Here is a 27,008-nt window from a genome sequence, read left to right on the forward strand (position 1 = left end):
GTACTGATTTCATTTTGAAGTCATGGTATGTGTTAATTTGAAGTGACAACTCAAGTTAATGTTTATGTCTGGGCTTAAATATACATGTGTTTTGTATTGAAAGCAAGTCTTTGAATTAAAATTTTCCAATATTTTATTTCATATTTCACACGAAAAACTAGCTGACCTTACATAAGGCCTATTCTTAGTATATACAGTACAGTACATACAGTACAGTATATACAGTATATAGTATAGTGTGTTGGGTACTGATTTCATTTTGAAGTCATGGTATGTGTTAATTTGAAGTAACAACTCAAGTTAATGTCTATGTCTGGGCTTAAATATACATGTCTTTTGTATTGAAAGCAAGTCTTTGAATTAAAATTTTCAAATTTTCACTTCATATTTCACACATAAAAACTAGCAGACCTTACATAAGGCCTATTCTTAGTATATACAGTACAGTACATACAGTACAGTATATACAGTATATAGTATAGTGTGTTGGGTACTGATTTCATTTTGAAGTCATGGTATGTGTTAATTTGAAGTGACAACTCAAGTTAATGTCTATGTCTGGGCTTAAATATACATGTCTTTTGTATTGAAAGCAAGTCTTTGAATTAAAATTTTCAAATTTTCACTTCATATTTCACACAAAAAAACTAGCAGACCTTACATAAGGCCTATTCTTAGTATATACAGTACAGTACAGTACATACAGTACAGTATATACAGTATATAGTATAGTGTGTTGGGTACTGATTTCATTTTGAAGTCATGGTATGTGATAATTTCAAGTGACAACTCAAGTTAATGTCTTTGTCTGAGCTTAAATATACATGTGTTTTGTATTGAAAGCAAGTCTTTGAATTCAAATTTCCAAATTTTTACTTCATATTTCACACAAAAAAACTAGCAGACCTTACATAAGGCCTATTCTTAGTATATACAGTACAGTACATACAGTACAGTATATACAGTATATAGTATAGTGTGTTGGGTACTGATTTCATTTTGAAGTCATGGTATGTGTTAATTTGAAGTGACAACTCAAGTTAATGTCTATGTCTGGGCTTAAATATACATGTCTTTTGTATTGAAAGCAAGTCTTTGAATTAAAATTTTCAAATTTTCACTTCATATTTCACACAAAAAAACTAGCAGACCCTACATAAGGCCTATTCTTAGTATATACAGTACAGTACAGTACATACAGTACAGTATATACAGTATATAGTATAGTGTGTTGGGTACTGATTTCATTTTGAAGTCATGGTATGTGATAATTTCAAGTGACAACTCAAGTTAATGTCTTTGTCTGAGCTTAAATATACATGTGTTTTGTATTGAAAGCAAGTCTTTGAATTCAAATTTTCAAATTTTCACTTCATATTTCACAGAAAAAAACTAGCTGACCTTACATTAGGCCTTTTCTTAGTATATACAGTACAGTACATACAGTACAGTATATACAGTATATAGTATAGTGTGTTGGGTACTGATTTCATTTTGAAGTCATGGTATGTGTTAATTTGAAGTGACAACTCAAGTTAATGTTTATGTCTGGGCTTAAATATACATGTGTTTTGTATTGAAAGCAAGTCTTTGAATTAAAATTTTCCAATATTTTATTTCATATTTCAAACGAAAAAATAGCACACCTTACATAAGGCCTATTCTTAGTATATACAGTACAGTACAGTACAGTACATATAGTACAGTATATAGTATCGTGTGTTGGGTACTGATTTCATTTTGAAGTCATGGTATGTGATAATTTCAAGTGACAACTCAAGTTAATGTCTTTGTCTGAGCTTAAATATACATGTCTTTTGTATTGAAAGCAAGTCTTTGAATTCAAATTTTCAAATTTTCACTTCATATTTCACAGAAAAAAACTAGCTGACCTTACATTAGGCCTATTCTTAGTATATACAGTACAGTACATACAGTACAGTATATACAGTATATAGTATAGTGTGTTGGGTACTGATTTCATTTTGAAGTCATGGTATGTGTTAATTTGAAGTGACAACTCAAGTTAATGTCTATGTCTGGGCTTAAATATACATGTGTTTTGTATTGAAAGCAAGTCTTTGAATTCAAATTTTCAAATTTTCACTTCATATTTCACAGAAAAAACTAGCAGACCTTACATTAGGCCTATTCTTAGTATATACAGTACAGTACAGTACATACAGTACAGTATATACAGTATATAGTATAGTGTGTTGGGTACTGATTTCATTTTGAAGTCATGGTATGTGTTAATTTGAAGTGACAACTCAAGTTAATGTCTATGTCTGGGCTTAAATATACATGTCTTTTGTATTGAAAGCAAGTCTTTGAATTAAAATTTTCAAATTTTCACTTCATATTTCACACAAAACAACTAGCAGACCTTACATAAGGCCTATTCTTAGTATATACAGTACAGTACAGTACATACAGTACAGTATATACAGTATATAGTATAGTGTGTTGGGTACTGATTTCATTTTGAAGTCATGGTATGTGATAATTTCAAGTGACAACTCAAGTTAATGTCTTTGTCTGAGCTTAAATATACATGTGTTTTGTATTGAAAGCAAGTCTTTGAATTCAAATATTCAAATTTTCACTTCATATTTCACAGAAAAAAACTAGCTGACCTTACATTAGGCCTATTCTTAGTATATACAGTACAGTACATACAGTACAGTATATACAGTATATAGTATAGTGTGTTGGGTACTGATTTCATTTTGAAGTCATGGTATGTGTTAATTTGAAGTGACAACTCAAGTTAATGTTTATGTCTGGGCTTAAATATACATGTGTTTTGTATTGAAAGCAAGTCTTTGAATTAAAATTTTCCAATATTTTATTTCATATTTCACACGAAAAACTAGCTGACCTTACATAAGGCCTATTCTTAGTATATACAGTACAGTACATACAGTACAGTATATACAGTATATAGTATAGTGTGTTGGGTACTGATTTCATTTTGAAGTCATGGTATGTGATAATTTCAAGTGACAACTCAAGTTAATGTCTTTGTCTGAGCTTAAATATACATGTGTTTTGTATTGAAAGCAAGTCTTTGAATTAAAATTTTCCAATATTTTATTTCATATTTCACACGAAAAACTAGCTGACCTTACATAAGGCCTATTCTTAGTATATACAGTACAGTACATACAGTACAGTATATACAGTATATAGTATAGTGTGTTGGGTACTGATTTCATTTTGAAGTCATGGTATGTGTTAATTTGAAGTGACAACTCAAGTTAATGTCTATGTCTGGGCTTAAATATACATGTGTTTTGTATTGAAAGCAAGTCTTTGAATTAAAATTTTCAAATTTTCACTTCATATTTCACACAAAAAAACTAGCAGACCTTACATAAGGCCTATTCTTAGTATATACAGTACAGTACATACAGTACAGTATATACAGTATATAGTATAGTGTGTTGGGTACTGATTTCATTTTGAAGTCATGGTATGTGTTAATTTGAAGTGACAACTCAAGTTAATGTCTATGTCTGGGCTTAAATATACATGTCTTTTGTATTGAAAGCAAGTCTTTGAATTAAAATTTTCAAATTTTCACTTCATATTTCACACAAAAAAACTAGCAGACCTTACATAAGGCCTATTCTTAGTATATACAGTACAGTACAGTACATACAGTACAGTATATACAGTATATAGTATAGTGTGTTGGGTACTGATTTCATTTTGAAGTCATGGTATGTGATAATTTCAAGTGACAACTCAAGTTAATGTCTTTGTCTGAGCTTAAATATACATGTGTTTTGTATTGAAAGCAAGTCTTTGAATTCAAATATTCAAATTTTTACTTCATATTTCACACAAAAAAACTAGCAGACCTTACATAATGCCTATTCTTAGTATATACAGTACAGTACATACAGTACAGTATATACAGTATATAGTATAGTGTGTTGGGTACTGATTTCATTTTGAAGTCATGGTATGTGTTAATTTGAAGTGACAACTCAAGTTAATGTCTATGTCTGGGCTTAAATATACATGTCTTTTGTATTGAAAGCAAGTCTTTGAATTAAAATTTTCAAATTTTCACTTCATATTTCACACAAAACAACTAGCAGACCTTACATAAGGCCTATTCTTAGTATATACAGTACAGTACAGTACATACAGTACAGTATATACAGTATATAGTATAGTGTGTTGGGTACTGATTTCATTTTGAAGTCATGGTATGTGATAATTTCAAGTGACAACTCAAGTTAATGTCTTTGTCTGAGCTTAAATATACATGTGTTTTGTATTGAAAGCAAGTCTTTGAATTCAAATTTTCAAATTTTCACTTCATATTTCACAGAAAAAAACTAGCTGACCTTACATTAGGCCTATTCTTAGTATATACAGTACAGTACATACAGTACAGTATATACAGTATATAGTATAGTGTGTTGGGTACTGATTTCATTTTGAAGTCATGGTATGTGTTAATTTGAAGTGACAACTCAAGTTAATGTTTATGTCTGGGCTTAAATATACATGTGTTTTGTATTGAAAGCAAGTCTTTGAATTAAAATTTTCCAATATTTTATTTCATATTTCACACGAAAAACTAGCTGACCTTACATAAGGCCTATTCTTAGTATATACAGTACAGTACATACAGTACAGTATATACAGTATATAGTATAGTGTGTTGGGTACTGATTTCATTTTGAAGTCATGGTATGTGTTAATTTCAAGTGACAACTCAAGTTAATGTCTATGTCTGGGCTTAAATATACATGTCTTTTGTATTGAAAGCAAGTCTTTGAATTAAAATTTTCAAATTTTCACTTATTTCACACAAAAAAACTAGCAGACCTTACATAAGGCCTATTCTTAGTATATACAGTACAGTACATACAGTACAGTATATACAGTATATAGTATAGTGTGTTGGGTACTGATTTCATTTTGAAGTCATGGTATGTGTTAATTTGAAGTGACAACTCAAGTTAATGTCTATGTCTGGGCTTAAATATACATGTCTTTTGTATTGAAAGCAAGTCTTTGAATTAAAATTTTCAAATTTTCACTTCATATTTCACACAAAAAAACTAGCAGACCTTACATAAGGCCTATTCTTAGTATATACAGTACAGTACAGTACATACAGTACAGTACAGTATATACAGTATATAGTATAGTGTGTTGGGTACTGATTTCATTTTGAAGTCATGGTATGTGATAATTTCAAGTGACAACTCAAGTTAATGTCTTTGTCTGAGCTTAAATATATATGTGTTTTGTATTGAAAGCAAGTCTTTGAATTCAAATTTTCAAATTTTCACTTCATATTTCACAGAAAAAAACTAGCTGACCTTACATTAGGCCTATTCTTAGTATATACAGTACAGTACATACAGTACAGTATATACAGTATATAGTATAGTGTGTTGGGTACTGATTTCATTTTGAAGTCATGGTATGTGTTAATTTGAAGTGACAACTCAAGTTAATGTTTATGTCTGGGCTTAAATATACATGTGTTTTGTATTGAAAGCAAGTCTTTGAATTCAAATTTTCCAATATTTTATTTCATATTTCAAACGAAAAAATAGCACACCTTACATAAGGCCTATTCTTAGTATATACAGTACAGTACAGTACAGTACATATAGTACAGTATATAGTATCGTGTGTTGGGTACTGATTTCATTTTGAAGTCATGGTATGTGATAATTTCAAGTGACAACTCAAGTTAATGTCTTTGTCTGAGCTTAAATATACATGTCTTTTGTATTGAAAGCAAGTCTTTGAATTCAAATTTTCAAATTTTCACTTCATATTTCACAGAAAAAAACTAGCTGACCTTACATTAGGCCTATTCTTAGTATATACAGTACAGTACATACAGTACAGTATATACAGTATATAGTATAGTGTGTTGGGTACTGATTTCATTTTGAAGTCATGGTATGTGTTAATTTGAAGTGACAACTCAAGTTAATGTCTATGTCTGGGCTTAAATATACATGTGTTTTGTATTGAAAGCAAGTCTTTGAATTAAAATTTTCAAATTTTCACTTCATATTTCACAGAAAAAACTAGCAGACCTTACATTAGGCCTATTCTTAGTATATACAGTACAGTACAGTACATACAGTACAGTATATACAGTATATAGTATAGTGTGTTGGGTACTGATTTCATTTTGAAGTCATGGTATGTGATAATTTCAAGTGACAACTCAAGTTAATGTCTTTGTCTGAGCTTAAATATACATGTGTTTTGTATTGAAAGCAAGTCTTTGAATTCAAGTTTTCAAATTTTCACTTCATATTTCACAGAAAAAAACTAGCTGACCTTACATTAGGCCTATTCTTAGTATATACAGTACAGTACATACAGTACAGTATATACAGTATATAGTATAGTGTGTTGGGTACTGATTTCATTTTGAAGTCATGGTATGTGTTAATTTGAAGTGACAACTCAAGTTAATGTTTATGTCTGGGCTTAAATATACATGTGTTTTGTATTGAAAGCAAGTCTTTGAATTAAAATTTTCCAATATTTTATTTCATATTTCACACGAAAAACTAGCTGACCTTACATAAGGCCTATTCTTAGTATATACAGTACAGTACATACAGTACAGTATATACAGTATATAGTATAGTGTGTTGGGTACTGATTTCATTTTGAAGTCATGGTATGTGTTAATTTCAAGTGACAACTCAAGTTAATGTCTATGTCTGGGCTTAAATATACATGTCTTTTGTATTGAAAGCAAGTCTTTGAATTAAAATTTTCAAATTTTCACTTCATATTTCACACAAAAAAACTAGCAGACCTTACATAAGGCCTATTCTTAGTATATACAGTACAGTACATACAGTACAGTATATACAGTATATAGTATAGTGTGTTGGGTACTGATTTCATTTTGAAGTCATGGTATGTGTTAATTTGAAGTGACAACTCAAGTTAATGTCTATGTCTGGGCTTAAATATACATGTCTTTTGTATTGAAAGCAAGTCTTTGAATTAAAATTTTCAAATTTTCACTTCATATTTCACACAAAAAAACTAGCAGACCTTACATAAGGCCTATTCTTAGTATATACAGTACAGTACAGTACATACAGTACAGTATATACAGTATATAGTATAGTGTGTTGGGTACTGATTTCATTTTGAAGTCATGGTATGTGATAATTTCAAGTGACAACTCAAGTTAATGTCTTTGTCTGAGCTTAAATATATATGTGTTTTGTATTGAAAGCAAGTCTTTGAATTCAAATTTTCAAATTTTCACTTCATATTTCACAGAAAAAAACTAGCTGACCTTACATTAGGCCTATTCTTAGTATATACAGTACAGTACATACAGTACAGTATATACAGTATATAGTATAGTGTGTTGGGTACTGATTTCATTTTGAAGTCATGGTATGTGTTAATTTGAAGTGACAACTCAAGTTAATGTTTATGTCTGGGCTTAAATATACATGTGTTTTGTATTGAAAGCAAGTCTTTGAATTCAAATTTTCCAATATTTTATTTCATATTTCAAACGAAAAAATAGCACACCTTACATAAGGCCTATTCTTAGTATATACAGTACAGTACAGTACAGTACATATAGTACAGTATATAGTATCGTGTGTTGGGTACTGATTTCATTTTGAAGTCATGGTATGTGATAATTTCAAGTGACAACTCAAGTTAATGTCTTTGTCTGAGCTTAAATATACATGTCTTTTGTATTGAAAGCAAGTCTTTGAATTCAAATTTTCAAATTTTCACTTCATATTTCACAGAAAAAAACTAGCTGACCTTACATTAGGCCTATTCTTAGTATATACAGTACAGTACATACAGTACAGTATATACAGTATATAGTATAGTGTGTTGGGTACTGATTTCATTTTGAAGTCATGGTATGTGTTAATTTGAAGTGACAACTCAAGTTAATGTCTATGTCTGGGCTTAAATATACATGTGTTTTGTATTGAAAGCAAGTCTTTGAATTAAAATTTTCAAATTTTCACTTCATATTTCACAGAAAAAACTAGCAGACCTTACATTAGGCCTATTCTTAGTATATACAGTACAGTACAGTACATACAGTACAGTATATACAGTATATAGTATAGTGTGTTGGGTACTGATTTCATTTTGAAATCATGGTATGTGTTAATTTGAAGTGACAACTCAAGTTAATGTCTATGTCTGGGCTTAAATATACATGTCTTTTGTATTGAAAGCAAGTCTTTGAATTAAAATTTTCAAATTTTCACTTCATATTTCACACAAAAAAACTAGCAGACCTTACATAAGGCCTATTCTTAGTATATACAGTACAGTACAGTACATACAGTACAGTATATACAGTATATAGTATAGTGTGTTGGGTACTGATTTCATTTTGAAGTCATGGTATGTGATAATTTCAAGTGACAACTCAAGTTAATGTCTTTATCTGAGCTTAAATATACATGTGTTTTGTATTGAAAGCAAGTCTTTGAATTCAAATTTTCAAATTTTCACTTCATATTTCACAGAAAAAAACTAGCTGACCTTACATTAGGCCTATTCTTAGTATATACAGTACAGTACATACATTACAGTATATACAGTATATAGTATAGTGTGTTGGGTACTGATTTCATTTTGAAGTCATGGTATGTGTTAATTTGAAGTGACAACTCAAGTTAATGTTCATGTCTGGGCTTAAATATACATGTGTTTTGTATTGAAAGCAAGTCTTTGAATTCAAATTTTCCAATATTTTATTTCATATTTCAAACGAAAAAATAGCACACCTTACATAAGGCCTATTCTTAGTGGGTACACGTTTTCAGTCCGACAAGTTTTCAGTCCGAAAATAAAATACACGTTCTCAGTCCGAAAAAACGAGTTTTCAGTCCGACACGTTTTCAGTCCGAAAATAAAATTCACGTTTTCAGTCCGAAAATAAAATTCACGTTTTCAGTCCGAAAATAAAATTCACGTTTTCAGTCCGAAAATGAAATACACATTTTCAGTCCGAAAATGAGAAACACGTTTTCAGTTTGGGAATGAAAGCAGTTTTAATGCCATAATATCACCAATAAACGAACTGATAGTAAAAAAATCGATTGAATCTTTTGTATTAAGTCTCACATCACCGGCCGCAACAAAGACTTGGGACCCCTTAACAACTATCAGTTCTACAAACATGTAATCCGTTCTTCGCTCCTTAATCAGCTTCCTGTATAGTCATGGTTTGTTTGGCTCTAATTCCATCAATGCAATTTACACTTTAAACCTAGCGTCATACTTTCATTGTGTTTCATTTTGTACTTTTCATTCAACTACCAATATTGCTGACGAAGGTCTCAGGGGACCGAAAATTCCAATATATTTTCTAAAACTTAACTCCTTATTTGTCAATTATGAGTAAATACGAAAGATTCAATCGATATCTTTACTATCAGTTCGGGCTGTCACATTTTATTGGTGATATTATGGCATTAAAACTGCTTTCACTCCCCAACTGAAAACATTTTCGGACTGAAAACGTGTATTTTATTTTCGGACTAAAAACGTGTATTTCATTTTCGGACTGAAAACGTGTATTTCATTTTCGGACTGAAAACTTGTCGGACTGAAAACTTGTCGGACTGAGGGGTGTACCCCTTCTTAGTATATACAGTACAGTACAGTACAGTACATACAGTACAGTATATACAGTATATAGTATCGTGTGTTGGGTACTGATTTCATTTTGAAGTCATGGTATGTGATAATTTCAAGTGACAACTCAAGTTAATGTCTTTGTCTGAGCTTAAAGCAGCATTTTGCGTCCTTTTCTATGATTTTTCTCAACCTCACTGATTCCACTTTGCCATAACGACATACATAACTAGCTAATCTATTTATATTTTACTTCAAATGGTGGCATAAAAGTCGAAAAAATTGCAACTTTCAACTTTGTTGTTCTCCAAGATATTTTCCGTTGGGAACCCAATAAACCTCGCCCATAATATGAATATTTAAACACTACGAACGTCATTGACAGATACGTAATATAACACCACGCTTGATTTGTGTACAGTCTATATGGCAGTTGTACCAGGGAGTTGCATAACAACTCCCTGGTACAACCAACGCGAAGTCTTGAATCTATTTTTAGCAACGGCTCATAACTAAACCTTCATCTCTGATTGGTTGAATTCAAACTAGTGGGTTTGGCGGAATTGTATGCGATTAATTTTAACTGTGAAATTTGTCGAGGACACTCTTCTCATTTATCGACATAAATCGTTAATTACTCGCTAATTAACGCTCTTGGCAGGGTGAAACTTGGATGGTATCTTAGATTGCTGTTTTATGATTGATACATGTAAAAAAATCGATGCACATGTTAAAAAAGTGGAAAAAAGCGACCCAACGCAAAATGCTGCTTTAAATATACATGTGTTTTGTATTGAAAGCAAGTCTTTGAATTCAAATTTTCAAATTTTCACTTCATATTTCACAGAAAAAAACTAGCTGACCTTACATTAGGCCTATTCTTAGTATATACAGTACAGTACATACAGTACAGTATATACAGTATATAGTATAGTGTGTTGGGTACTGATTTCATTTTGAAGTCATGGTATGTGTTAATTTGAAGTGACAACTCAAGTTAATGTTTATGTCTGGGCTTAAATATACATGTGTTTTGTATTGAAAGCAAGTCTTTGAATTCAAATTTTCCAATATTTTATTTCATATTTCAAACGAAAAAATAGCACACCTTACATAAGGCCTATTCTTAGTATATACAGTACAGTACAGTACAGTACAGTACATATAGTACAGTATATAGTATCGTGTGTTGGGTACTGATTTCATTTTGAAGTCATGGTATGTGATAATTTCAAGTGACAACTCAAGTTAATGTCTTTGTCTGAGCTTAAATATACATGTCTTTTGTATTGAAAGCAAGTCTTTGAATTCAAATTTTCAAATTTTCACTTCATATTTCACAGAAAAAAACTAGCTGACCTTACATTAGGCCTATTCTTAGTATATACAGTACAGTACATACAGTACAGTATATACAGTATATAGTATAGTGTGTTGGGTACTGATTTCATTTTGAAGTCATGGTATGTGTTAATTTGAAGTGACAACTCAAGTTAATGTCTATGTCTGGGCTTAAATATACATGTGTTTTGTATTGAAAGCAAGTCTTTGAATTCAAATTTTCAAATTTTTACTTCATATTTCACACAAAACAACTAGCAGACCTTACATAAGGCCTATTCTTAGTATATACAGTACAGTACAGTACAGTACATACAGTACAGTATATACAGTATATAGTATAGTGTGTTGGGTACTGATTTCATTTTGAAGTCATGGTATGTGATAATTTCAAGTGAAAACTCAAGTTAATGTCTTTGTCTGAGCTTAAATATACATGTGTTTTGTATTGAAAGCAAGTCTTTGAATTCAAATTTTCAAATATTTTATTTCATATTTCACACGAAAAACTAGCTGACCTTACATAAGGCCTATTCTTAGTATATACAGTACAGTACATACAGTACAGTATATACAGTATATAGTATAGTGTGTTGGGTACTGATTTCATTTTGAAGTCATGGTATGTGTTAATTTGAAGTGACAACTCAAGTTAATGTCTATGTCTGGGCTTAAATATACATGTCTTTTGTATTGAAAGCAAGTCTTTGAATTCAAATTTTCACTTCATATTTCACACAAAAAAACTAGCAGACCTTACATTAGGCCTATTCTTAGTATATACAGTACAGTACAGTACATACAGTACAGTATATACAGTATATAGTATAGTGTGTTGGGTACTGATTTCATTTTGAAGTCATGGTATGTGATAATTTCAAGTGACAACTCAAGTTAATGTCTTTGTCTGAGCTTAAATATACATGTGTTTTGTATTGAAAGCAAGTCTTTGAATTCAAATTTTCAAATTTTCACTTCATATTTCACAGAAAAAAACTAGCTGACCTTACATTAGGCCTATTCTTAGTACATACAGTACAGTACATACAGTACAGTATATACAGTATATAGTATAGTGTGTTGGGTACTGATTTCATTTTGAAGTCATGGTATGTGTTAATTTGAAGTGACAACTCAAGTTAATGTTTATGTCTGGGCTTAAATATACATGTGTTTTGTATTGAAAGCAAGTCTTTGAATTCAAATTTTCCAATATTTTATTTCATATTTCAAACGAAAAAATAGCACACCTTACATAAGGCCTATTCTTAGTATATACAGTACAGTACAGTACAGTACATATAGTACAGTATATAGTATCGTGTGTTGGGTACTGATTTCATTTTGAAGTCATGGTATGTGTTAATTTCAAGTGACAACTCAAGTTAATGTCTATGTCTGGGCTTAAATATACATGTGTTTTGTATTGAAAGCAAGTCTTTGAATTCAAATTTTCAAATTTTCACTTCATATTTCACAGAAAAAACTAGCAGACCTTACATTAGGCCTATTCTTAGTATATACAGTACAGTACAGTACATACAGTACAGTATATACAGTATATAGTATAGTGTGTTGGGTACTGATTTCATTTTGAAGTCATGGTATGTGTTAATTTGAAGTGACAACTCAAGTTAATGTCTATGTCTGGGCTTAAATATACATGTCTTTTGTATTGAAAGCAAGTCTTTGAATTAAAATTTTCAAATTTTCACTTCATATTTCACACAAAAAAACTAGCAGACCTTACATAAGGCCTATTCTTAGTATATACAGTACAGTACAGTACATACAGTACAGTATATACAGTATATAGTATAGTGTGTTGGGTACTGATTTCATTTTGAAGTCATGGTATGTGATAATTTAAAGTGACAACTCAAGTTAATGTCTTTATCTGAGCTTAAATATACATGTGTTTTGTATTGAAAGCAAGTCTTTGAATTCAAATTTTCAAATTTTCACTTCATATTTCACAGAAAAAAACTAGCTGACCTTACATTAGGCCTATTCTTAGTATATACAGTACAGTACATACATTACAGTATATACAGTATATAGTATAGTGTGTTGGGTACTGATTTCATTTTGAAGTCATGGTATGTGTTAATTTGAAGTGACAACTCAAGTTAATGTTTATGTCTGGGCTTAAATATACATGTGTTTTGTATTGAAAGCAAGTCTTTGAATTCAAATTTTCCAATATTTTATTTCATATTTCAAACGAAAAAATAGCACACCTTACATAAGGCCTATTCTTAGTGGGTACACGTTTTCAGTCCGACAAGTTTTCAGTCCGAAAATAAAATACACGTTCTCAGTCCGAAAAAACGAGTTTTCAGTCCGACACGTTTTCAGTCCGAAAATAAAATTCACGTTTTCAGTCCGAAAATAAAATTCACGTTTTCAGTCCGAAAATGAAATACACGTTTTCAGTCCGAAAATGAGAAACACGTTTTCAGTTTGGGAATGAAAGCAGTTTTAATGCCATAATATCACCAATAAACGAACTGATAGTAAAAAAATCGATTGAATCTTTTGTATTAAGTCTCACATCACCGGCCGCAACAAAGACTTGGGACCCCTTAACAACTATCAGTTCTACAAACATGTAATCCGTTCTTCGCTCCTTAATCAGCTTCCTGTATAGTCATGGTTTGTTTGGCTCTAATTCCATCAATGCAATTTACACTTTAAACCTAGCGTCATACTTTCATTGTGTTTCATTTTGTACTTTTCATTCAACTACCAATATTGCTGACGAAGGTCTCAGGGGACCGAAAATTCCAATATATTTTCTAAAACTTAACTCCTTATTTGTCAATTATGAGTAAATACGAAAGATTCAATCGATATCTTTACTATCAGTTCGGGCTGTCACATTTTATTGGTGATATTATGGCATTAAAACTGCTTTCACTCCCCAACTGAAAACATTTTCGGACTGAAAACGTGTATTTTATTTTCGGACTAAAAACGTGTATTTCATTTTCGGACTGAAAACGTGTATTTCATTTTCGGACTGAAAACTTGTCGGACTGAAAACTTGTCGGACTGAGGGGTGTACCCCTTCTTAGTATATACAGTACAGTACAGTACATACAGTACAGTATATACAGTATATAGTATCGTGTGTTGGGTACTGATTTCATTTTGAAGTCATGGTATGTGATAATTTCAAGTGACAACTCAAGTTAATGTCTTTGTCTGAGCTTAAAGCAGCATTTTGCATCCTTTTCTATGATTTTTCTCAACCTCACTGATTCCACTTTGCCATAACGACATACATAACTAGCTAATCTATTTATATTTTACTTCAAATGGTGGCATAAAAGTCGAAAAAATTGCAACTTTCAACTTTGTTGTTCTCCAAGATATTTTCCGTTGGGAACCCAATAAACCTCGCCCATAATATGAATATTTAAACACTACGAACGTCATTGACAGATACGTAATATAACACCACGCTTGATTTGTGTACAGTCTATATGGCAGTTGTACCAGGGAGTTGCATAACAACTCCCTGGTACAACCAACGCGAAGTCTTGAATCTATTTTTAGCAACGGCTCATAACTAAACCTTCATCTCTGATTGGTTGAATTCAAACTAGTGGGTTTGGCGGAATTGTATGCGATTAATTTTAACTGTGAAATTTGTCGAGGACACTCTTCTCATTTATCGACATAAATCGTTAATTACTCGCTAATTAACGCTCTTGGCAGGGTGAAACTTGGATGGTATCTTAGATTGCTGTTTTATGATTGATACATGTAAAAAAATCGATGCACATGTTAAAAAAGTGGAAAAAAGCGACCCAACGCAAAATGCTGCTTTAAATATACATGTGTTTTGTATTGAAAGCAAGTCTTTGAATTCAAATTTTCAAATTTTCACTTCATATTTCACAGAAAAAAACTAGCTGACCTTACATTAGGCCTATTCTTAGTATATACAGTACAGTACATACAGTACAGTATATACAGTATATAGTATAGTGTGTTGGGTACTGATTTCATTTTGAAGTCATGGTATGTGTTAATTTCAAGTGACAACTCAAGTTAATGTCTATGTCTGGGCTTAAATATACATGTGTTTTGTATTGAAAGCAAGTCTTTGAATTCAAATTTTCAAATTTTCACTTCATATTTCACAGAAAAAACTAGCAGACCTTACATTAGGCCTATTCTTAGTATATACAGTACAGTACATACAGTACAGTATATAGTATAGTGTGTTGGGTACTGATTTCATTTTGAAGTCATGGTATGTGTTAATTTGAAGTGACAACTCAAGTTAATGTCTATGTCTGGGCTTAAATATACATGTCTTTTGTATTGAAAGCAAGTCTTTGAATTAAAATTTTCAAATTTTCACTTCATATTTCACACAAAAAAACTAGCAGACCTTACATAAGGCCTATTCTTAGTATATACAGTACAGTACAGTACATACAGTACAGTATATACAGTATATAGTATAGTGTGTTGGGTACTGATTTCATTTTGAAGTCATGGTATGTGATAATTTCAAGTGACAACTCAAGTTAATGTCTTTATCTGAGCTTAAATATACATGTGTTTTGTATTGAAAGCAAGTCTTTGAATTCAAGTTTTCAAATTTTCACTTCATATTTCACAGAAAAAAACTAGCTGACCTTACATTAGGCCTATTCTTAGTATATACAGTACAGTACATACAGTACAGTATATACAGTATATAGTATAGTGTGTTGGGTACTGATTTCATTTTGAAGTCATGGTATGTGTTAATTTGAAGTGACAACTCAAGTTAATGTTTATGTCTGGGCTTAAATATACATGTGTTTTGTATTGAAAGCAAGTCTTTGAATTCAAATTTTCCAATATTTTATTTCATATTTCACACGAAAAAATAGCACACCTTACATAAGGCCTATTCTTAGTATATACAGTACAGTACATACAGTACAGTATATACAGTATATAGTATAGTGTGTTGGGTACTGATTTCATTTTGAAGTCATGGTATGTGTTAATTTGAAGTGACAACTCAAGTTAATGTCTATGTCTGGGCTTAAATATACATGTCTTTTGTATTGAAAGCAAGTCTTTGAATTAAAATTTTCAAATTTTCACTTCATATTTCACACAAAAAAACTAGCTGACCTTACATAAGGCCTATTCTTAGTATATACAGTACAGTACAGTACATACAGTACAGTATATACAGTATATAGTATAGTGTGTTGGGTACTGATTTCATTTTGAAGTCATGGTATGTGATAATTTTAAGTGACAACTCAAGTTAATGTCTTTGTCTGAGCTTAAATATACATGTGTTTTGTATTGAAAGCAAGTCTTTGAATTCAAGTTTTCAAATTTTCACTTCATATTTCACAGAAAAAAACTAGCTGACCTTACATTAGGCCTATTCTTAGTATATACAGTACAGGACATACAGTACAGTATATACAGTATATAGTATAGTGTGTTGGGTACTGATTTCATTTTGAAGTCATGGTGTGTTAATTTGAAGTGACAACTCAAGTTAATGTTTATGTCTGGGCTTAAATATACATGTGTTTTGTATTGAAAGCAAGTCTTTGAATTCAAATTTTCCAGTATTTTATTTCATATTTCAAACGAAAAAATAGCACACCTTACATAAGGCCTATTCTTAGTATATACGGTACAGTACAGTACATACAGTACAGTATATACAGTATATAGTATAGTGTGTTGGGTACTGATTTCATTTTGAAGTCATGGTATGTGATAATTTCAAGTGACAACTCAAGTTAATGTCTTTGTCTGAGCTTAAATATACATGTGTTTTGTATTGAAAGCAAGTCTTTGAATTCAAATTTTCAAATTTTCACTTCATATTTCACAGAAAAAAACTAGCTGACCTTACATTAGGCCTATTCTTAGTATATACAGTACAGTACATACAGTACAGTATATACAGTATATAGTATAGTGTGTTGGGTACTGATTTCATTTTGAAGTCATGGTATGTGTTAATTTGAAGTGACAACTCAAGTTAATGTTTATGTCTGGGCTTAAATATACATGTGTTTTGTATTGAAAGCAAGTCTTTGAATTAAAATTTTCCAATTTTCACTTCATTTTTCACAGAAAAAACCAGCAGACCTTACATAAGGCCTATTCTTAGTATATACAATACAGTACATACAGTACAGTATATACAGTATATAGTATAGTGTGTTGGGTACTGATTTCATTTTGAAGTCATGGTATGTGATAATTTCAAGTGACAACTCAAGTTAATGTCTTTGTCTGAGCTTAAATATACATGTGTTTTGTATTGAAAGCAAAGTCTTTGAATTAAAATTTCCAATTTTCACTTCATTTTTCACAGAAAAAACCAGCAGACCTTACATTAGGCCTATTCTTAGTATATACAGTACAGTACATACAGTACAGTATATACAGTATATAGTATAGTGTGTTGGGTACGGATTTCATTTTGAAGTCATGGTATGTGTTAATTTGAAGTGACAACTCAAGTTAATGTCTATGTCTGGGCTAAAATATACATGTGTTTTGTATTGAAAGCAAGTCTTTGAATTAAAATTTTCCAATATTCACTTCATATTTCACAGAAAAAACTAGCAGACCTTACATAAGGCCTATTCTGAGTATATACAGTACAGTACATACAGTACATACAGTACAGTATATAGTATAGTGTGTTGGGTACCGATTTCATGTTGTAGTCCTGGTATGTGATAATCATGTAGACCTTCAGTCTTGCTGCCCTTCGGTCTCATGGCCTGTAACGGCTATTTGGTAGCATGTAGATGTCGTGTTCCAATAATTCTATCACACTTTTGGGAATGCGTTTCCCAGGAACCAAATAGACAAATGTATTAAACTTAGGTAAATCATACTTCATTGGTTTTTTTTAATATTCCCATTCAAAATACTTTTTGTCTAGTAATTATATTTTTTCTGTACATTGTGTTCTGTTCTTGACCACTATGCTAGCAACAAGGTAACAATTGCTATTGAGCCTTTTGTTTGTGTATATAAAAGTAGCCCAGACTTGAAACTGTTTATACAGTATATAGTTCATCCCTACACTGCAGGTAGCTGTACTGTACATACAATACCTGTGTACAAATGTAGCGCATGTACATTCAACCAGGGAGTTGTTATGGAACAACAACTCCCTAATTCAACAGTGGAGTATACATGCAGTGAGATGCCATTGATATCTCTCAGGTATGCATTGCACAGCTTGATGATACCAGTGAGTTGTTCCATTAACAACTCCCTGATAAGAGCCCTCATCAAGGTCATAGGTGTAACAAAAAGGACAGTGTGCCCACTGTTCTGTCTGTCTCTTGTTTATTGTTCAATGAACTGAAAGCTGCTAACATTTTGGAGGCTTCTGGCTTGTTTCACAGTCACAGATTCACAGTACACATGGAAATATAATACTAATAGCAGAGGAAAGGTTGCTCCTTTGCTGAAAAAGTTTTGAATGGTCTTGCAGTACTGTTTACCTCAAAAGTGTTGAACAGGCATAAAATTAGAATTGAAGTATTATCTCGCGGTTTTCATTTATACCAACTTTGATTTTGGATAAGTTTTGTTTGAAACAGTTAGGTTCATTGGTCAAATTTGTTTCACACTAGTCTCTAGGATATATTTTGTCAGTGTCCTGTCTTTCAGACTCCAGTCATTCAACTTATATAATAATAAATAAATACAATGCTTGATATACAGTAGCGCTATTCCAAATATGATCATAGAGCTTAGACTCAATTGCAATTTTGTTGGTATTGTATGTTGACTTGGAAAAAGTGTGAAAGTCAAGTAAATACAACCACCCCCCCCCCCTCCTTCTTGTATCCAAGAACTGGTGCAGTATTTAATGTGGTATGTACATTCTGTAGGTGTGTCAGGCATAATTCATATAAATTGGAGGGAAAATATGAGCGGTCCCTATCAGTTACTTTATTGGTCACTATATGTTGGATTCAAAGTACATACTTTATGAAAACTTTAAATTGGTTCAAGCAAATTGCACAAGAGTCAATTCTTAGGCATGTTACAAAATAAATGCTAAAAGAAATTGTGTCAAATTGAAATACCTGCTGGTTTGCACTTAAAGTTAGCATGCCTACACTAAACTAACTAACACTGAAAATTACCTGCTTGTATCTGTCATACTGAACAAATTCTATCCTTTTTCAAACTGTATACACAATCTACAGTTTAGAGTGTAAGCTCACAGCAAGGACACATGCTACTGAATTTGGTTGACACATAACAAGAAGAAAAGCTTTCAGCAGTGCAGGCTACTTTTCAGTCAGACTACAGTTCACAATGACAGCAGCTAGATTGTATGAAACTTGTAGCTACGGCATGGTGCTAATACAGCAGATCTTTCTAATAGGGTTTATTTTTTAAGAATTTGTTGCATTTAACCACATCATAATATATTTGTAATGTCACAAAGGAGGACATTTTAAAAATAAACAAAACATCACCCCTGTATCGATATTCTTTGAAAAGTGTAATGAACAGTTTTGCTTTGGCAGAGCAGAAAGCTTTATCATACCAAATCTGATCAGGCAGGTGTGGTGGGAGAACCATCCCACTTGTTGGGTTAGAAGGGCATCCCGCAGAATAGCTAGAACAGCACACTATATATACAGTAGGCTGCTGTTGGTGAGTAACTGATCTCTCTATATTTTCATGAAAGTCAATGGTTATATCATGCAGCAGAGGTCCGATTGCATACAAATTTGCAACGTCACCAGTTTGCTCTTTCTATTGGTTAAATTTTCGGGCAAATCTTTAAACCCCCTCCCCCCCCCTCTCCTCAAATCAAAGTGGGTTCTATACGTGCACATGCCCACCATGCAGCACAGTGGTGAACGTGGTTTTCATTACTGAAAATCCTTATTAGTTTTTGTAATAAATCATTTGTAATCATTGCCCAGCTCAAATGAACGATAATAGCTTTACTTAATACATACATGATATGTAATTAATAACCATTAAATCAAGGAAAACGCCCCTCCTCCTCCCACTCTCCCCTCCCCATTCACACACTATGCACTGCTATCTGACTTCAAATATGGTTCAATCAAGAACGAAAAAACTTTGAGTTTCAAGATTGGAAAACTGTCTGTCAGTTCAATCGACATGAAAACTACCTTTCGTTGTATGGTCCAGTCTTTGCATGTGTTGCATATTGTCTCTTTGTTACTTAATTCCCATAACAAAGACCTTCCGTAGCCTGCATTTCAGGGATATATTTTACAATTTACACCATCAGTATTTCACTGTTAAATATTCCAACCTCTAACACCACTTAGTTATTTATTGCTACACAAGCTTGTGATCAAGTCTCCCTTCATTTCATGTAAGAATTATCTGAGAGTTATTAGTTTCCATTGCTTCCCCTCAGTGAACCCTATGATCCCATTATGTATCATCACAAGGACATTGTGTCATTATTGTCATCACTTCTGAAATCTATACCAAATTGTACTGACCTGTTTATCTTAAATCTTATTTAAATTTTAGCCTAGCCATTGACAAAACAGCTTAATTTATTGTGAGGTAAAGTGTCTCGCCATCCCCATACATAGACCACTTTGAAAAGATTAATTTCAGGGTTAATAACTGTATTGGTCAAACTCTCACACAGCTTGCATTGGGCTGATCATTATGACACGTTCGTTGAACTTTGAGATGAGGAGGACTTGTAGCAATATAGTCCTAGCCATTGCAGTAGGTGGGGTCTTAGTTTGTAAAAGGGTCTTAGCTTTGCAGGGGTTACATCTCTATGTTCTGACGTCTCTATGTTGCAACATCTCTATGTTCCGACAATTTTTTTTGACCAAAATTCTTGACCAACATGTTTTCGGACCAAGTTTTTTCGGATCAAAATGTTCTTGGACCAAAATATTTTTATGACCCAACATTTTTTTTCACTCTAAAATTTTTCATGACCAAATTTTTTTTCGGACAAGCACTATTTGGGTCATAACAAACTTTGGGCCCTTTTTTTTTGTGAAAACAAAATTGGTGGGTCCTAACAAGTCACGTCAGAAAATATGTTGGTCCCAAAAAACATGAGTACCCCAAAAAAATTGAGTCCCAAAAAATTAAGTCCCCCAAAAAAATTGGGTCCGAAAAATTGGGTACGAAGAAATGTTGGTAAAAAAAATTAGTCCAAAAAAATTATCGGAACGTATTCCTCTGAACATAGAGACTTCGGAACATAGAGACGTCGGAACATAGGGATGTCACCTTTTTTGCAGGTCTTAGGTCTTTGTAGACACCCCAATTTTCAATGTTAACCATTACAGTGTCCCTCTTTTTGCTTTTTGCTTTTTTGCAAGCACATGCTGGCCACTATAGCCACTATGGCCACTATAGTGTCCCAGTAAATAGTCTTTCCAGACAAAAAGTAAGATCTGCATAACACACATGCTGGCCACTATAGCTACTATGGCCACTATAGTGTCCCAGTAAATAGTCTTACCAGACAAAAAGGTAAGATCTGCTTTTGATAGGAGTATATCACTTAATACTGACTTGGCTTAAATTCCTAACTTTTAAGTACCTGTACATGACTTAATATCAAACAATATGCTCCATATCTGGATTATTTCTTTACTGAAATGTGAAGACGCAATGACAATTGGGGTTCAAACCAATAGCCTTCTCTCCCAATGATAATTTTTATTTCTATTTTGATAAAAACTGTTCTGAACTGCTTATTCATTCATCATAAAACTTGATTGCTGTTTCAGGAGCATTAATTTAGGTAATAACTATATCTACTATACCAAACTTGTTGTGTAAATTCATTGCTTTTGTTTCTTTTGATCCTCCATCTATGTACAGGACACAATGAACTGAACAGCAATAAAGACCTTCCAACTGAATACATTGAGCTGGTCATCTGTTGCTTGGAGCTCAATAATGGAAGCAGCTCCCTGGTGGAAGCCATTCCCAAAAAGATGGAAATTTATTTTGCTCCATGGAAGCTGTTTGACTGGTTTAAAGAAGCATGAGGCATTGTAGGCATGTGTAGCTGAAAATCATCCATATGACTTAGCCACCATATATGGGCAAAAATAACTACTTGGAACAGTTACAAAGTCATTTATTTGAGCTGGATGAGAGTGGCTATGGACGGCCATTACCACAAAAACAAGAACAAAAAGTAAATTACATTACATTACACATTACAGAAATTTTCTCCATAGAAAAGAAAATTTTTTCATAAAAAGAATTACTTGGATATCAAAAATAAATTTACTCCATCAAATATAAATTTACTAAATCACATCAAAACTTACTGTACTCTTCAAAAAGAAATTTTCTTCATCAAAGATAAATTTACTTTATGGAAACTAAGTTCACCTCACACATATTAGATCTACCCCGTCCAATATAAACTCATAGCTCACCCCGTCCTAACCAAAAAAAAATCCCCCAATTAATTTATTGGGAATCAGGACAATGTATCTGTTGGAAAAGATATTTGACCCATTATTGTACAAACTGATACAGATGATATTGGAAGAGACTCTTCATGTTGGAAGAGTGGAGATGCAGATGGTGGCATATCGATAACCTATTGCAGGTCTCTCAGGACTGAATAAATTAATGAATTAAAGGTGAAGGGATTGGGGAGAACTGCTTATTATTTCTCAATCTATAGCATTACTAATAAACTGAGGTATTAGTAAACTATGGAAGATGGTGCAAATGAAGTTGTTTTGTGCCCAAATTTAAAATTGATATTTTTTATATAGACATATGTCTCTCATTGTGGTACAAATATTTCAGTTGGACCATAACCTTTATCCCCTGTCATTGTTGCATATATATGTCATTCATATTAATGAGTGATTAATGTCCGATGATAACATATGGAAAGATCGTCATATGACATAGTTATATTTTTGCCTAATGTATATGGTCCTTTTCCTACAGCATGTATTATGTGGTGCACAGGAACTATTGAACAAATTGTATGTCAGTAGGATTATGCCTATTATTAAACTAGTGGGCAGAGCTTAGTCAACATCATACATTTGAATGAACGCAAAGCTGAAAGTTTGATTGCTATAACTGTGTTAGTAAGACTATTAAATATTGGGTATTGAGGTGAGCAGGGAGGGGCTTTGGGGACAGGCAGGGGGATTAAATTGAGTGCAGGTTTTCATTATATATTTTGCTGTAGATGACAACACCATTGGTGTAGTCTTGCCCATTCTTTGTTGTTGTTCATATCAGTTGATATTTTGAGATGTAGTACTTTTTTTTATAAATGTTTTATTGTTCATATCAGTCTATATTTTGAGATGTAGTGCTTTTTTTTATTAAATGTTTTGGTGTTCATATCAGTTAAGATTTTGATATTTTGAGATGGTAGTCCTTTTTTTATTAAATGTTAATTAAAACAAGACCAATATCCTGTGTTCATGTGTAACACTGTACTTCTTTCATTTTAATTAACCTTTGTAAACTATTTGGAAGAGATAAACCAACTTAAAGCAACCTGATGATATTTGTTGTGTATGATCTTTTTCTTGGTTTTCTTTTGCTTTGCTCAATAAGAATTTGAAGGCACAAACTTTGCTTTTTATGTGTCGTATACCTTTGATACAACTCCTTTTATATTACCATCTTTGCTAAGCAATTCGCTTCGAATATATTGATATTGATCTTGAATTATTCAATAAGCCAAACTGAAACTATTTGAAGGTGTCAGAAATTTATCATGCTAGGGAGGAAGTCAAATGGCGCTGCTTTCAACAGGAATAAAAAATTCCATGTAAAATATGTCTTTTCTAAAGGTTCTGTAAATTTCGCATTGTTTTCTGCTTCATGCTCTACGCTGTCTCAAAAGGCGTACAGCGAGTAGCAAACATAACACGCGACAATGTCGAAGAGGATAATTATTCAACCACCATGACAGCAGTATCGCTAACAACCAACACAAACGACATTGCACAGCTGCATATAAGTATATGTACTGCATATGTTCAATCTTGAAATTTATGATGTACAATTGTTTTTATTTTGACAGTCCTTGATCAATAATAAGCTTGCAAAATGACAGAAATGGAATGCATGCATGTTTTCCTAAATGTTGATGATAAATACAGTGATCAGTGTTTGTATATTTTTTGTTACACCTTTTTTTAGTATTTATTTCTTCAAAATTTGCCTGAAAGTTTGCAACCAACCAAATATGCATGTGCATTAACGTGTTCGTGGCAGGTCTGCTGCATTGGCCCCTTAAATCCTATCGTTAGGAAAGTTTCGTAAAGATTTTAAAAAAGTACTAATTCCTGGAGGTCTGGACTCTCCAAATTGTTTTCAGACATTCTATGTACAGCATACCTTAAACTTCTTTTTTTGTTGCCCCATCTAAACATAAAGGCCTATATAAATAAACAAACAATTAACAATAATTCGAATTTTGAGTACATATAAAAGATGTCTTGAAATTCAAATGATGTCAACATGAAAATCAATGTTTACTTGGTGTTTTTTTCTAAAAGTTTATGTTTGTACCTTCATATAGTTATATAAAAGGCACACTTAATCTTCATTATTCGCATCAAAAATAAAGAATGAAGTAACACTTTATGGGGTAGGGGATTGATACCTTTTCAGTAATTTCTGCTTAAATTTGGGCAAATCCTTTTCCAACCTCCTACAACCCCCCCCCCCCCCCACCCCCGCTTTAAATGTTCTCTCTTACGATTCCCATTGTCCATTTCCTTGTTCATACATTAGTCAGAGATAGATTTAGAGATAGATTATTCGCATCAAAAATAAAGAATGAAGTAACACTTTATCGGGGAGGGGATTGATACCTTTTCAGTAATTTCTGCTTAAATTTGGGCAAAACCTTTTCCAACCTCCTACAACCCCCGCCCCCGTTTTAAATGTTCTCTTGTACGATTCCCATGGTCTATTTTCTTGTTCATAGATTAGTCAGAGATAAAATTTAAACAGTCCGTTTTTTTTTGCACTGCCGATTTCTTTGAATAAGCCGTCAAGTGATATTAGAAGAAAGTATACCAAAGGCTTAGGCTATATCATGCACGTATAGCGATGAATCGCACGTTAAATGTAGACAAGTACCCATCGCAATATATGTAGGATACAGAAAAGTATACTGCTTACTATAAATACCATTTCCAGATAACCAAACCCGTAATTGAAAATATTAAAAAATTATCAACTACTATAATTCACAACAAGAAGAATCTGGGAGGGACGCCCCACCCATAAAATCTCGAAATTTTACAGGAAGACTTAAACCGGTCAAATATAGGTCTGTTAATATCCTTTATTTACCGAAAACTGGTAGATCTGTTTAATTCATGCATCATTGAGCATAAATAGATTCAAATTAAAAATAGATAACCCCCCCCCCCCAATCTTGGTAAAACTGACGATAGTTGGAAATTTGAGTGCGACAGTCAGAATTTCCGACTGTCGCACTCTCATTTTTCCGACTGTCGCACTCTCATTTTCACATATTCTTGTAATTTGTGAGTGACCTAAAATTTTCGGTCAACATTGACCTTCAATCAGTCACTTTTACCACGTTTTCCTTGTCACATTGAGAAATTGTATCACGCGATCTCTATACTCCACCATACAAAACTTCGTACGATTTTGAATACTCCCTGTTCGCTAGCTTCATGTAAGTTCAGGATATACATTGTCCCTATGTATACAAAAAACGCTCAATGCTAATCTACGGAAGCTTTAAAAGTGCCGTCAACATAACAAAAACTTTGCCCCATAATTTGACATTTTTCAGTAACAAGATAAAATGTTATCAAAATCAGAAAATGTTGGATTGCTCAGTTGCTTTAACAGATCAATTGAACCATTTTCTGAAAAATGTTTAATTGACAACTTATCATTATCTCGTCAGTTTGACATTTTTCTGCAAAATTTCCGATCGTTCACTTCATTCCATCTGAGCAATTGAAACATTTTCTGAAAAATGTTTAATTGCCAACTTATCGTATCTCGTCAACTCAACATTTTTCTGCAAAATGTTTAATTGTTCACTTCATTCCGAATGCTCAGTTGGAATGAAGTGAACAATTAAAACAATTCATGTGAGTGATAAATATCCCCACCCCCCCCCTCAAAGAAAAAATATTAAGCGTGCCAATAAAAGCTCTGTATTTTGGGTAACTCACTTTGTCGTCGAATATAATTTGTTGAAAATAAAAAGTGTTCCTTTTGTTACATTAACATAGCTTTTGCAGTCATTAGTCTATAAGCCTTCAAACAGATAACTTTACTCAGTTGCTTACCTGCTTTGCTTAACCAGAGTGATAAAGAAGTTTGTGAAGTGAGGGCCAGTGGTATTCAATATGTGAATGTTGGCGAGTAGAGCGGGGGGGGGGGGGGGCAAACAGCAGCCGAAATTTTCTGGCTCCAAAACCTATCCAGTTGGAATTTCAGCCTACACCCCCACCCCCCTCCTAATCATCAGGATTTAGCTACGTCCCTGATTTCATGAAATCATCACTCCGTCAAACAAGGGTCTGTTTATATCCTTTATTTTCCGAAGTTGTAGATCTGTCTATATCATGTGTCATTGAGCGTAGACAAATTCAAATTAAAAATAGATATATAAATGTTTCACTCCGTTAAACAAGGGTCTGTTTATATCCTTTATTTTTTATTAGAACTGTGTAATGAATGCATTGAAAAAATCACATCGTATTAACGTTTTTTGTTTTGTTTTTTGTAACACGTACTTTCAACTGAAATATATAATCGTGAGTGTATTAGCGGATTCTGTGGACCGTCCAAATAATCTAAAACACATTTCATTGTATTGTTTATTGATGATAAACCAAAATTAACCAACTCTATTGGTTGAAAATTGATCAACTCTATTAATTCAAAATAACTGTGTTCTAAGGAAAGACCCCGCACCAAATATCGACAGATTCAGGAAGGAATCAACCCGTCAAATATGGGTCTGT

The 27,008-nt window shown here is 32.5% G+C and overlaps 1 protein-coding gene across 10 annotated transcripts in view; it reads left to right on the forward strand.

Moving 5' to 3' along the window:
* LOC139980645 (uncharacterized) overlaps window positions 1–23,537 on the forward strand; it is a 44,290-nt gene extending 20,753 nt beyond the window's left edge. For all 10 annotated transcript variants that reach the window (XR_011797635.1, XR_011797634.1, XR_011797638.1 and 7 more), the window contains one exon: window positions 21,868–23,537. Coding sequence is in view for 2 of the 10 variants with exons in the window: in XM_071992444.1 (XP_071848545.1) it covers window positions 21,868–22,037 (170 nt within the window). In the remaining 8 variants the exon portion in view is untranslated. The remainder of the gene's footprint in view (window positions 1–21,867) is intronic.
* Window positions 23,538–27,008: the final 3,471 nt, after the last annotated feature.

Source organism: Apostichopus japonicus, chromosome 2 (assembly GCF_037975245.1).
Source record: "Apostichopus japonicus isolate 1M-3 chromosome 2, ASM3797524v1, whole genome shotgun sequence".
In the NCBI taxonomy this organism is placed as follows: domain Eukaryota; kingdom Metazoa; phylum Echinodermata; class Holothuroidea; order Aspidochirotida; family Stichopodidae; genus Apostichopus; species Apostichopus japonicus.